Genomic DNA, 13,123 nt, shown 5'->3' with positions numbered 1-13,123 from the left:
GGGGGTTGTTGTGGCCAAAGTGCAGGACCCGTCATTTGGCCTTACTGAAACTCGTGTGATTGACCTTGGCCCAGTGATCCAGCCTGATCAGATCCCTCTGGAGAACCTCCCTACCCTCAAGCAGATCGACACTTCCACCCAACTTGGTGTCATCTGCAAACTTAGTAAAGGTGCACTCTGTTCCCTCATCCAAATCATTGATGAAGATGTTAAACAGGAGTGACCCCAGGACTCAGCCCTGGGGGACACCACTCATGACCGGCCGCCAATTGGATTTAACTCCATTGACCACAACTCTTTGGACTCAGCCATCCAACCAGTTTCTCGCCCAGTGAAGCATATGTCCATCCAAGCCCAGAGTAGTCAATTTCTCTAGGAGAAATTCTGTACCCGTCTGCTGCGTATACAATTATCGGCCTGTGAAGATGAGCACATGCTCTCACTCTTGTCATTAAAGCCACCTCTTAAGATTGTATGGAAGCAAAATCCTTTAAGAATACCGCTGTCATTTCAGACAATTATATATGAATCACTGCAAGGAATCATCTAATGGAACAGTAAATGTAGATAAATCCTCTTTAAAGTGAGCAGCTCAAAAACTTATTTTGTTGGTTGTAAAACAAAGTTTACAAAACCAGATGCTAATAGCAGACTCTTCTGTGTTTCAAAGCCCAAGCACCAGAAGTACAACATATGGTTTTTCTAAAGCAATTATTTTAATGAATTGACACTCAGGAGGATGAATCCATCTTGCCACTCTGCAGAAAATGGTTAAATGCATTAAAAGGAAGAGAGGCACACTTGAATCCTCAAAATATCAACCCTTCGCTGTAGAAAACAATTCCCACAGCAGACTATTTTCTGCATTAGTATTGAAAAAATACTGAAAGAAAATATTTCAGTAAATATTTCTACTTAGTAACAATATATAATTCTATTGCATCAATAACAAGACCAGAATAAGCACTGCTGCTATTTGAAACGCTCACAGCACAGACATGTTTCACTTCAACATGTAGTTTTACAACTGCAGCACAAAATCTATGACTTTCCCATCATTTCACGACCAATGAAGTACACTTCATGTACTCCTTGCGGCTTTGAAAGAGCTATTCATAAAAAAAAAAAGGAACCTTTAATCTCCACTGTACTCATTTTCTAAGGGGAAAAAAAAGGTTTTGCTAACTGAAAATCTTAATCCATTTAAAAAACGTTTAAAAAAATTGAGGACTAACTTTACCCAAAGTAGGAAAAAGGGCTAACTACCAACAAGTCGAAGAATTTGGTTCCGTAAGTATGTGCATAGCTGGTTCATCAAGTCTCTGTTCTGTCCTTCAACCCAGTGCATTTCTACTAATACATCATCTCCTTCTTTCTTCACATTCATTAAACACTTAAAAAGAAAACACCTAGTTTCTTTGGGACTTTTTTCTTTTTGAACTGTCAGACTGCTCGCTTCCTCTGAAGGGCAAGGTTTCTCCTTTGCATTACTGGAACCTTTGCCAAGTGATGTTTCTCCCTGCTCCGCTTCTGTCTCCTCCTCCTTCATGTGCTCACTGCATTCTTCTCTGGCAGCAGACTCTTCTGTTAGCTCGTCACCTGCAGTCGAGGGGACATCCTCATCAGGTACAATAAGCCCCATTTCAGAGTCTTCAGTCTTGGAGTTTTCACAGTCTGAATCATTGCTCACACTCTTCTGGCTCATTTTTTCCACCTCCATTGCTTGCAGAGTATCTTCAGAAGCTCGAGGAAGTTCTCGTAATTGTCTTATGCTCTCTCGTTTCTTTCTCCTCAGATGAATCCAGGAGTTTTCAATGGCAGTCACAAACAGGCTAACTTCATCCTTTCCACAGGGAACACGTTTATGCTGAACCTATTGCAGACAACAGCAGAACATCATACTATCCTTTCACAGTTATGCTTTCAAGGAGGATCTTGTTTTAATACCTAATACTTCATACTGTACCTTCAGATCCGTGAGAATCTTCTCCACCCAGGCTCTAACCACAGCAAGAGCTTCTACAGCATCCCAGCCCATAGCTGCAGCTTTGATGGATAACTCTTTGACTGTAGAAGCCAAGACCATAAATGTAATTGGTTTTCGGGGTTTTTCTAATTTTCTTCTTTTAGAAGGAGGTGACTAGAAGAAACAAAAGAAAAAAATACAAAGCTATGCAGTATTCGTGGGATGACTTTTATACTCAGAAGATACAGGAATTAAGAGTATAATGCAAACTGCTAAAAAGTGGATGACATGGCCCAAATTTCACATCACTCCAAAAAGTTTTAGGTTAAAAACAGCTAACAGAATCATGCACTTTATGCTTGGCTAGTTATAGAATCATAGAATGGCCTAGGCTGGAAGTGACCTTAGAGATCATCTAGTCCAACCTCCCTGTCATGGGCAGGGACGCCACCTCTCGACTAGACCAGGCAACACATGGGGACCAAGTGGGAATCAAACCTGCTACCTCGGTGATGGTCCTTGTTGCCAGCACCACACTCAAACCACTGAGCTAACCGGCCCCTTAAATGCTGGCGTGATGGACAAAAGAAGTTTACGTTTGGACATCCGGCAAAAAACAGCACTGCTTCCTTCAAAATACTTAGCTCTCTATGAGCTGAGAAAGTGCAACTGCACTTGGGGAGTGCTAATATCCACATTCGTATCCGAGTTCACCGAAAGTTTACTGGTGTCTTCTAAAAGGTTATTTTCTATACCAACACATTTGGATCCAAAAAAGCAACGGGGCCACATTAGCTACAGTGAACAAGCTCGACGTAACATTCATAGATTCACAGAATGTCAGGGGTTGGAAGGGACCTCGAAAGATCATCCTGTCCAGCCCCCCTGCCAGAGCAGGATCCCCTAGGGCAGCCACACAGGAACGCATCCAGGCGAGTTTTGAAAGTCTTCAGAGAAGGAGGCTCCTCAACCTGTCTGGGCAGCCTGTGCCAGTGCTCTGTCACCTTCACAGTAAAGAAATTGTTGAGGTGGAACTTCCTATGTTCTAACTTAAACCCATTATTCCTTGTTCTATTACTGGGCACCACTGAGAAGAGATTGTCTTCTTCCCCTTGACACCCACCCCTCAGATATTTACATACGTTAATAAGGTCCCCTCCCAGCCATCCCCTTTCAAGAATAAACAGCCCCAATTCTCTCAGTCTCTCTTCACAGGAGAGATGTTCAAGTCCCTTGATCATCCTTGCAGCTCTCTGTTGGACCCTCTCCAGTAGGTCCCTGTCTCTCTTGAATTGGGGAGCGCAAAACTGAACACTGTATTCCAGACTGAACACTGTATTCATGTAAGCAAATCTGAGCTAGATATTTCACATCTATTTGGTAACAGAATCTATATGGAAAATTAAAACCAAGTTCTCAGAGGAGAGCTTGAAGCTCGAATCTAGCCCCAAATGTACCAGATTTTTAATACTACCAAACTGCTATTTGAAGTATGTTATAACTGACCCTTTCACTGAAACCCACAGGTTCCTGCACAGGTTTCCTTTTTCCTCCCTAAACATAGGTCATTTCTGAATCACATCTAACAACCGCTATGGGACTGGCAGCCAGCTAGGAAATGCCACTGCCCATAGAGCTCAGCACATCCAATGTTCCAGTCTGAAGGAGAACACTTTGTTCCACAGCAGTTAGAGCTCATTAGGCCCTTCCTCAAATAAGAGGCACAGACAATCATAAGCAAAACAAAAACTAAGCTACTTACTGGTACTTGTACATCATCATAGAAACTCCATGCCAGTGCCCACCTCATGGTGCGTCCTTGACAGAATTCAGTATGAGTAACCTTAGGAACCTATGCAAAGAAACAACAGAAAACTTCATTTCATATTAATAAAACACATTGGTTTACTGCATGTATTTTCAAATTTAAAAAAAATACGAAGTTAGTACAGTTATATTCTCATGATAGAAATGAAGATTCTTTCTGACATGGCTCATAGATGTCAGACCCACTTGAAGCTGGTCAGTACCAAGCCTGGTATCCGTGCCCAGGACTTCCCATCTCTGCCCTGTCATGTCTGTGCCCTTCAAGTTCAGCAACACAACATTACATCCTTTCCCCTTGTTCAGATCTTGCTCCTGTTCCACACTGAATATCAACCCATTGCTGTAGCAAAGGAATACTGAACAAAGGCAACGAAGGGCTGGGAAGCCAAGCCACGCCACTCGCCTGCAGATGGCAGACATGCGCCTAAGGAACACTTCTCTCTCTCTAGTCCAAAAAATCAAGTCTGAACTTCCGCTGCCTTTAAATAGAGAACTTGGATCCAATGCTAGTGTTAACTAGTCTTTCTATACACAAATGCTGTAAGGCATTTATGTATGGTAGGGAGAATGTCCAAAATACTAGCAAGGATAAATATCAACGATCCCACCTTACTCTGAACAACCAGCTCCAGAGCATAAGCCCCAGGTCTGCATAGAAAAAAAACAAAACAAAACAAACACTCTCTTTTGGAAGGCATTTCCGAGAAGTGAGAGGAAAAGGTGTCTCTGTCCTAGAATTTTTCTTCCCTTTGGATTACTAGCTCTATCAAAATTCCAGGAAAACATCAAGCAAGTATCAAGACACTCTGAATAATGAATGGAACAATTATGCTGCATCCTAGACTGAACCACAACACAGCCTGCGCTTGGTTAGAGTGAACATACTCCCAGCTCTATTACAACAAAGATCATAAACCTGAACAAAACAAAATTGGTAATTTCAAGAAAAATACAAAAGGAAAACTCATCTTTTCTATGCAATGTTCGCAAGAATTTCTCTCACTTTAATAGTGAGGTAAAACCGTGGAAGGATAGGGAATAAAGTCAAGATACTTCAAATTTGGTGCCTGGCTCAGCATCTGCTCTTCGTACCAAGTTCGGAATTCCCTACGGCCCATAGTTCATTCTTCTGTGAACTGATTTCCTTCACCTCTCCAACATATACAAGGACAGATTTCACAATCACTTCCTTCACATGGAAACTAGAGAGGACTAGGCTTTCTTCAGAAAGCCATAAAAAATGTTCTTTGCATAGCCTTCTTGCAGGAGTAGTAGCACAAGGTTTGATTTTACTTGGTGCCAGAACTGAACACAAACAAACAAACAAAATGCTGCCATTTAAATTACGTTACAATTTCTGTTACCAATCAAATTGCTAGATTTCATGTTAGCTAAGAGAAAAGAGTGCTAATTTTTTTTTTGTTTGGTTTCTTTCTTTTTTTTTTTTTTTTTTTACAACAGCCCTATTAGGGCTAAAGCAGAAACCCTGTAGGTTCTAGAATAGATGAAGAAATGCTTAAGACAAAATTCTGGAGATGGTATGTGCTACTTATCTAGTAGCTTTATATAGAGTATATTTGTGGACTATATACAAACTCACCCCCTGGATTCGAAGTTCCTCTTTCAATGGTGCTAAACTGCATTTCTTCCCCAACATGCAACTGTACCACCTGCAAACATATTAAAAGAGCATCTTACAAATGCAGCCAAATCAAAAACAGCAACTACCAGAAAGAACTATTTGGATCAGAAACCTATAAGATCATAGGAGATGTAAAACCAAAACAGCAACAAATTAATAACACTCTTATGCAGAAACCAGGACATAATTGAACATGAATTGGAACAGAATGCCCAAAGACAGACTGAGCAATGGAATCTTTTCAAGTTCTTAGGAAATATATTAAGTCTGTTATTGAAACAGTGCCTAAACAATCAAGAATTCTGTTTCAAAGAATTGGCTCCAGTTAGGTGGAAGATATTACCCCTTACAATAATTTGTTCAACTTCTCCACTTTCTTTGGAGAATGAATCAGAACAAAAAGGAATATTCAACTATTGACATGTATTCACGGCTCAGAAGCAGACCTACTGACTACAAATTTTTACTTTTACATCAACTTTACTTTTTACATCAACTAACTCATATTTCATAAGATAAGCAACAGTGAGGGGAAAAAAAAAATGAAATTTATTTTCCCACTGCTCATGGGGCTTATCTTCCACACAGCTCCTCACCTTCAACTTTTCCAAACATTACACCTCATTCTTCATGTAAATTACTATGTAAGCTCTACAATCTCCCTCTTCCATACTTTCTTGATGACTGGATTCAAAAAGGTTATTTGTAAAATATATCTGAAGTATGAAAATTGGAGTTCCCAGTTATCAAGGGACAGCTTCCTCAAGACTATGCATCTAAACTGAAAGTAAGCACTTTAAACTGCTCACATACACAAATAAAATATATTGCAAACATGAAAAAAATAGTATCAGTGGCATTAAAGGGCAATTATTTAAATTTACTTCCTGTATAATGCAATATATAAAATTTCACACAGCAACACTTATATTAAACTCCAAAATTTCTAGCAAAACTAGACCATACATCTTTCCCAAAATTACAAAATACTGAACCTCTGACTCCTAGCTGAAGTGGGGATGGGAGTAAGTCAGTCAAGATTATCTTCAAACCTTATGAAGTTCAAAAAGGCCAAGTGCAAGGTCCTGCACCTGGTTCCACACAATACCAAGCACAAATACAGGCCGGGCAACAAGTGGATTATCAGATAGTGTAGCGATAGGACAAGTGGTAACAGGTTTAAACTGAAAGAGAGTTGATTCTGATTAGCTATTAAGAAGAGATTCTTTACTCTGAGGGTGCTGAGGCACTGGCACATGTTGCCCAGGGAAGCTGTGGAATCCCCCTCCCTGCTAGAGTCCCAGGCCAGGCTGGATGGGGCTTTGAGCAACCTGGGCTAGTGGGAAGTGTCCCTGCCCATGGCAGGGGGGTTGGAACTAGATAATCTTTAAGGTCCCTTCCCACCCAAACCATTCTATGATTATATGATGCCCTGGCTTGAGGGAGTCTCCCTCTACTAACAGCTCATTATTCAAACCATTGGTAGTTTCCAAACTCTAACTTATCTTTAACAAAATAGGAAACAGTATTTTGAGTCAACTATTTTTTCTGTATCAGATTCTCCAAGGTGGTATATCCAAAATCATGAACTATTCCTACCCCCCAAACACACAGAGCTTTTTTTATTTTCCCTCCTAAATATGATACACAATTAGCATGTAGGTGTGTGTCATGCCTTACGCTATCAATTTATCAGATCAAGAGATATACTTTCCTAGAGCAGTGGTGCTGCCAAAAGGAGCAATACAGAAACGACACACTCCTCATAATTCCACATCCCCTTTTCAGAGCAAAGACTTCTCACCTTTAGAGTAACATCAGCCAGTTCTCTACTACATTTGCCACTCCTTTCAAAGTCATCAAACAGCAACTGACGAAAAGCAACTTTCTCCTGGATTTACACATACTATGTGAAACCAGAAGCCATGTTGCTATTGCATTTCTGGAAGTCACCACAGATGTAGTTACAGGCCCAATTAAGTCTGCAACGGTATACCTCTGCTCTTCAGATCATAGTAGCATTGTACACAGTACACCACAGGCTCCTGTGGAAACTATACTGGTGGAATAAACCCACTACATACCAGAAAGAAACATCCAGCTGTAAGTGTAAGAACATTTAAAACGTATACATTTATACCATCACTCTCCCTCTCATCTGCCTCTCCTCAGCCACTGTATCACTGACTAAATTCAGAACAACTGTTTCAACTTATATTTATAGTTTTGAAAAATCACTACATTTTACACACACGTAAGGGTATGCATACCTAAGAAGTAGCCTAAAGTAACATTCTACCTACAAATTCTGATAGGAATACCAATCATTTTCTAGTGTCCTCACTGGCATGAAGAGAAGTGATAAAATTCTCAAAAGTTTAATTCTTCTCGCTTGTAATCGCTTCCAAACACTAAATCCTTTATTATAATCACTTTGCCATGCCATATATATCCCCTTTTTATATTTTGTAAGATTTTGCAGGTGATAGAGAAAGGAGGGACTTAAAAAAAAAAAAAAAAAAACCACATTTCAAGATTTGCAAAACTGCAACCTCTGCAACCTTCTCAACTTTTTTTTTTCCTTCAAAGCACTACAGAGCCAAAGGCAGTTTCGCTGTGTCTTGGTTCTTCCAAAAACAAGCATTCTGAAGAAAAATGTTGGTATTAGATGAAGATGAGGTTCTAATGCAATGCTCTACCTAGACTGGCCTACACAAAACAAAAGCAGAATACTTCTTCAATGTACAGAAGGCAGACTGTATTTTCTTTGCTTAGGGCACTGATGAAGCTGTGGTAATACACAACTTTGGCAACTACATTTTAGAAGGACATTTAAAAAAAAAAAAAAAAAAAAAAAGATTCTTCCAGAGGAGCTAGAGGAGTAACATAGAGCATGAGAGGAGCAAAAGTCTGATGGGCAGAAAACTGAAGATGTGCCATCTGTTTATCTTGTCTGCAAGAAGGTCTCACTGTTTTTTATTGCAACTTATGCTCACCCAAGACAGCATTCAGTACAACAGTGCTCTTTAGTAAACAAAGCTGCAATTTACCAAAATTTGGCCAGGAAGACAGAAACGTTTAGATAATGAACAGATAACTAGCCATAAATCTTTCACCCCATCCCAGAATCAACTCTGACTGTATTTAACAGGTATATGTGGTAATTCAGCTGCAAGCTACAAGTGTCACTGTTACTGGCTTTTTTTTCTGCCTTCAGTGTTTAAATATCTCCAACAATGAGTTGTAATTGTTTAATGCTCAAGAACAACTGTTTTTACATAAACTGAGACTAATTACTGATGTGCATGTACCACTAAACAAAACAGATACCATTAGATCACTGCTACATTCCTTACACTAAAATATCACTTTCATATGATTTCTGCTAAAGAAGTAGACAAAATGTGTGGGTTTTTCAACTGCAAGAAAGCACTTACCGTAACCTCTTTTTAAGCTGTAGACTATCATGAATAATTCTTTTGACAAATTCTAGTTCTCCCCCCTCGGCCATGATTTCTGTGATCCCTCCCGTATTTACAGAACTGGGAGGGGGACGCCGTGGATTTCGAGAATTTACTCCCTGGATAAAATGAAGAACGTTTGAGATGAACACTTTAATGAAATGTTAGGCTGCTTTGTACATTGCTTCCTGCCTCAATCTTTACTGGGTAGCAACTGTCACCACCTCTTATTATCCTCCCCTCAGCAGAACCATGGATAATAGACAAACATAAGTTCAAAATAAGTACAACTGAGTGCATTCCCTACAAACTCAAACCTAGTAAGTTACTTGTCACACATCAGCATCCTGTCAATATGAAATGTGGCAAGACATGCTGGTAACATGCATCTACACAACTACTATCCATAGTGTATGGATAACATACTTAAAACATCTTTTACCACTGCCCTATATGATGGAGCTAAGTTTCTGACTATATTCAGTGGATATCACAAGAACTGTTTGGACATTGCCCAAATCACTAAGAAAATTAAATATACAGACAGGCACGATGCCAGAAGCTAATTCCTCTGTTACGCAATGGGATCTTGATTTCAGATTTATTAGCTGTCTACTTTCCAAACTAACCCTCTAAGGCAGGAAGAACTTTTGAAAGAATTCTACAGGCCATTCTCCACTTTAGGAAGGGTAAGAGTTAAGCTTTTCAAAACTCCTTTGAGGTGCAGAGTAGGGAGGGACAAGACTTAAAGGCTATTTCATGATTTGGGATTTTCCACTTAATCTTCCCTAAGGGAAAATGTTAAATTGCTGCTAGGCTCCTACTCACTAAACACTGAAGGACATGCAGCATGTAGTTTTGTCATCTCACCTTTGCTTCCAACTGGTTGGCAAAAAAGGGAGGGTTGCACATGCAGAAATCATAAATGATCTCAGATTCCTCTTTCAGTGCATCCATAAGAAGGGTCTTCTGTGGTACCTTAACCACTAACAGAAAACAGGAATTTAGTCAGTAAGGGACTTCACATTTTTTTTTACATTTACAGTGCTTTTTTAAACGATTCTATAAAAATTGTACTTTCTAAACAATACTTTCTTAAAGAAAGGTAACAAATATCAGCATACAAATAAAGACTTCAGGTTAAGGATTAGCATACAGCTTGTGTGTTTATACACAGTAGTAGAATTATTTGAGTCTGTCTGAAGTAACAGGAACTGCTTGAGTTATACTGAGTTCTCCAATGCAACTACAAATACACTTCAAGATTTTTCAAAAATTCAAACAAGTGTCAGAGGTAAAAAAATCAGAGTCTAAACAATTTCTTTTAGAGAGATGGAATTCTAGAATGATATTCAAGGAAATATACTGTTTGGTCTTTCTAGAGTGTAAAGCTAAGAAAGTGCAGGACTAAGATAAAACTATCTTAACTGAAGTTACACATCACCAAAATTAGCTTTACATAGAATCTTATTATAAAACAGAGTTACTGTGTCAGCAGTGTTATATATCCTGCATAGGAACTGTAGTCTTACATGATTTAGAAAAAACACTAGGAAAGAAAAAAGATTAGAGTTCCTTTCTGGCAAACATTCTGCTTACTAGGGTCCCCCAACTCTAAGAAATACTTCAGCGACAGACAAAAAAAAAAAATACAGAGAGAGGGAAACACCTCAGGATGAAGTTTTAAGATTTTTTTAAGGATGAGTAGTCCTTTATCCATGCATCCCATTCTAGATCAGCTGTGACTTCCTGGCTTAAGAGCACACAGACCTTAGTAAACATTCTGCTTCAGTAAAAACAATTGAGCATGTATCTGGCAGCAATACAGATTGTGATATGCCCCTGAACATGGTGAAAATACAGAACATTCATATGCTGCTAAAAACCTTATTATATCATACCTTTTATAAGATCAGACAAGTTATTCTGTTCCACATTCTTCTTGGCATAATTGAAGCACATATCATCCACTTCTGTTGCAAGAAAATACCAGCCATTCAAAGTTGCTCCAAGTAACGGGTATATGCAAGATGCCCCTGTCCCTGCAGAAGTGAAAAGTCATGAGAAAGGCAAACCAAGTCTCTGGTGCTATACACAGTGTAGAGGTTAACTATGTGCTTTTTACAAAAAAAAGAACTATTTTAAGAAAACGTTGATTACTGATCATCACTACTCAGTTCTTCAGTGAATTTTATTTTCTTTATTTAAAATACAGCATTGTTAAATATTCATTTAATAAAAGAAAGAATAAGCTGGAATAAAGTTTCTAGCAAATGATCAATTTCTTTTCAAGCTATTTCTTCTATATGACAGCGTTTAACACTGTCACAGTTTAACACAGTACACAAAATACTGTTTAACACAGTACACAAAAGCATGCAGTTATTTCCAGTGCTCCTGTAACATCCCTCTTGGAAGACTTACTGCTTTTGCACAGAGCAGGAACATCATAAACGCTCACTACAAACCCGAACTGGAGATTTTTCCCCGAACTGGATATTTTCCACTATTTGGAGGGCTGAAAGGATGTCTCTTCTGCCTAGCCACCTACTGCAATGAAGTTCATTGAAATTGTTTACAAAAATGCAACCCAATATCAAATGCATAGAAGCTGGCTAATGGACTTAAAAGTTATGAAAGGAAAGCAGTTGTGCAGACACCACATGCCGATATAAGCCTTGTATCTGTCACAAATCTAAGTTAAAATGTAAGTCAGTAAATTTCAGGAGAACAAAAATTCCACTGGAAAAAAAATAATGATGTTAGCAAACACCAAGAAAATAGTAAAGAAAAAACTGGCATGGTAACTTGAGATTATGGAACTCTAGCTTTCAAGTCAGTAACTTTAAAGTTTTAATGTCAAGCATTAAAACATAAGCTAGAAAGGAAATTCCGACTTCTCTCTATTTTGCTAGGAGTTTACTTCAGCACAAAATAATCTTCAAAAACAAGCCTTTGAAATCATAAGGGAAGATTCTACCGACAAAAGATGTGAACTAAATTCAAATTTACCATTACAAGTGCCTTTTAAATAATTTGTATAGAATCATCAAAAATTTGGAATCCCAATACCATTTTTATTATCTATGTGTGGAATACAGTCTCTTGCTCCTGCAGAGCTTGTGGGTTTTTTTGTTTCTAACTAAAACCAAATCATGTGTATCAGTGTACATCTTATAAATTCACATCTCTAACAAATGTTTAATCTACTGCTTAATCCAAATTTGTCCAGATACTATCCAATAATCCAGATAATGAAACTGAGCAAGCTGCAATGCTCCTATAGTCATGAAGAGAATGGTATCATCCACCTGTGGATGCTTAGTCTGGTTTAAAAAAATACTTGTTTTTCAACAACATGCAGGAAATTTTTGACCATCTACAACCAAGAAACAGCTTTGCCACTATTTGCCTCAATTTCTAATTATGTGTCTTTTACAACGTAGCTCATTAAAATAGCTATATTGGGGAAAAAAAAAAAGGTTTTTTTAAAGACAGGTCATTCAGTTAAATACACCTAAAACCATAGAAGAAATTTTATTGGAAGGAACATTAGAAAACATCACCATGCAACTCTCTTGTGCAGATGTCCAATGGCAAAATTAATAGATTGTTCATATAATTCACTAGTTAGAAGACTGAGAAGAAATGCCATCTTTTTTTTCTAATTCTTTTACAATGACATTTTTGTCTGTGTTACTAGCAGCCTATTTTTTGTGTACCACACAAAGCTACAATCAAGAGAGCTCAAGGTCACAGGAAGTCAAATAATTGCCTTCTGTGGCCATTCTTGTGCTTGTACAGAGAAATTCTACCCACCAAGAAGACAATGTGAGTTATCAGTGAACTCAGATTGTCTGTTTCACCACGGCGAGCACAGTTCAGATTTTTGCTTCTCAAATTTCATGTTACAAGTTTTACCAGCTAGTGTCACTGACAGTAGGCAACGAACTGAACATTTTGCTTTTAGAAGTACCTATGTCAATGCCTCGCCTAAGGGCTTGCTTGTCAGCCTCCTGGTGACCGATGAGATCCTCCACCCAGTGGATATAGTTCAGCCTCAGGGGAACGGTGGGAATAAGCCTTTCCACGGGGATGTCAATCGTAAGCCCAAAATCCTCCTTCAGGAGGGTGCACGTCAGAGCTCTCACCGCCTCCGGGTCCTTGAAATTCAGGCTAAAAGACGCAAACAAGCACAGGGGTTACCGGTGTCAGGACACACACACA

At 38.8% G+C, this 13,123-nt stretch overlaps 1 protein-coding gene across 1 annotated transcript; it reads right to left on the bottom strand.

The window, feature by feature from the left end:
- Positions 1–1,258: 1,258 nt before the first annotated feature.
- METTL16 (methyltransferase like 16) lies at positions 1,259–13,072 on the bottom strand (the record flags this gene model as incomplete). Its single annotated transcript, XM_009865542.1, has 8 exons — positions 1,259–1,873; positions 1,967–2,140; positions 3,729–3,818; positions 5,394–5,463; positions 8,873–9,015; positions 9,767–9,882; positions 10,798–10,938; positions 12,873–13,072. Coding segments are annotated over 8 exons (1,549 nt in total), but the record flags the coding sequence as incomplete, so codon positions are not given.
- Positions 13,073–13,123: the final 51 nt, after the last annotated feature.

The sequence above is a fragment of the Apaloderma vittatum genome, unplaced genomic scaffold (assembly GCF_000703405.1).
Source record: "Apaloderma vittatum isolate BGI_N311 unplaced genomic scaffold, ASM70340v1 scaffold28712, whole genome shotgun sequence".
Classification (NCBI taxonomy): Eukaryota; Metazoa; Chordata; class Aves; order Trogoniformes; family Trogonidae; genus Apaloderma; species Apaloderma vittatum.
This window is presented reverse-complemented; position numbering and strand designations above follow the sequence as displayed.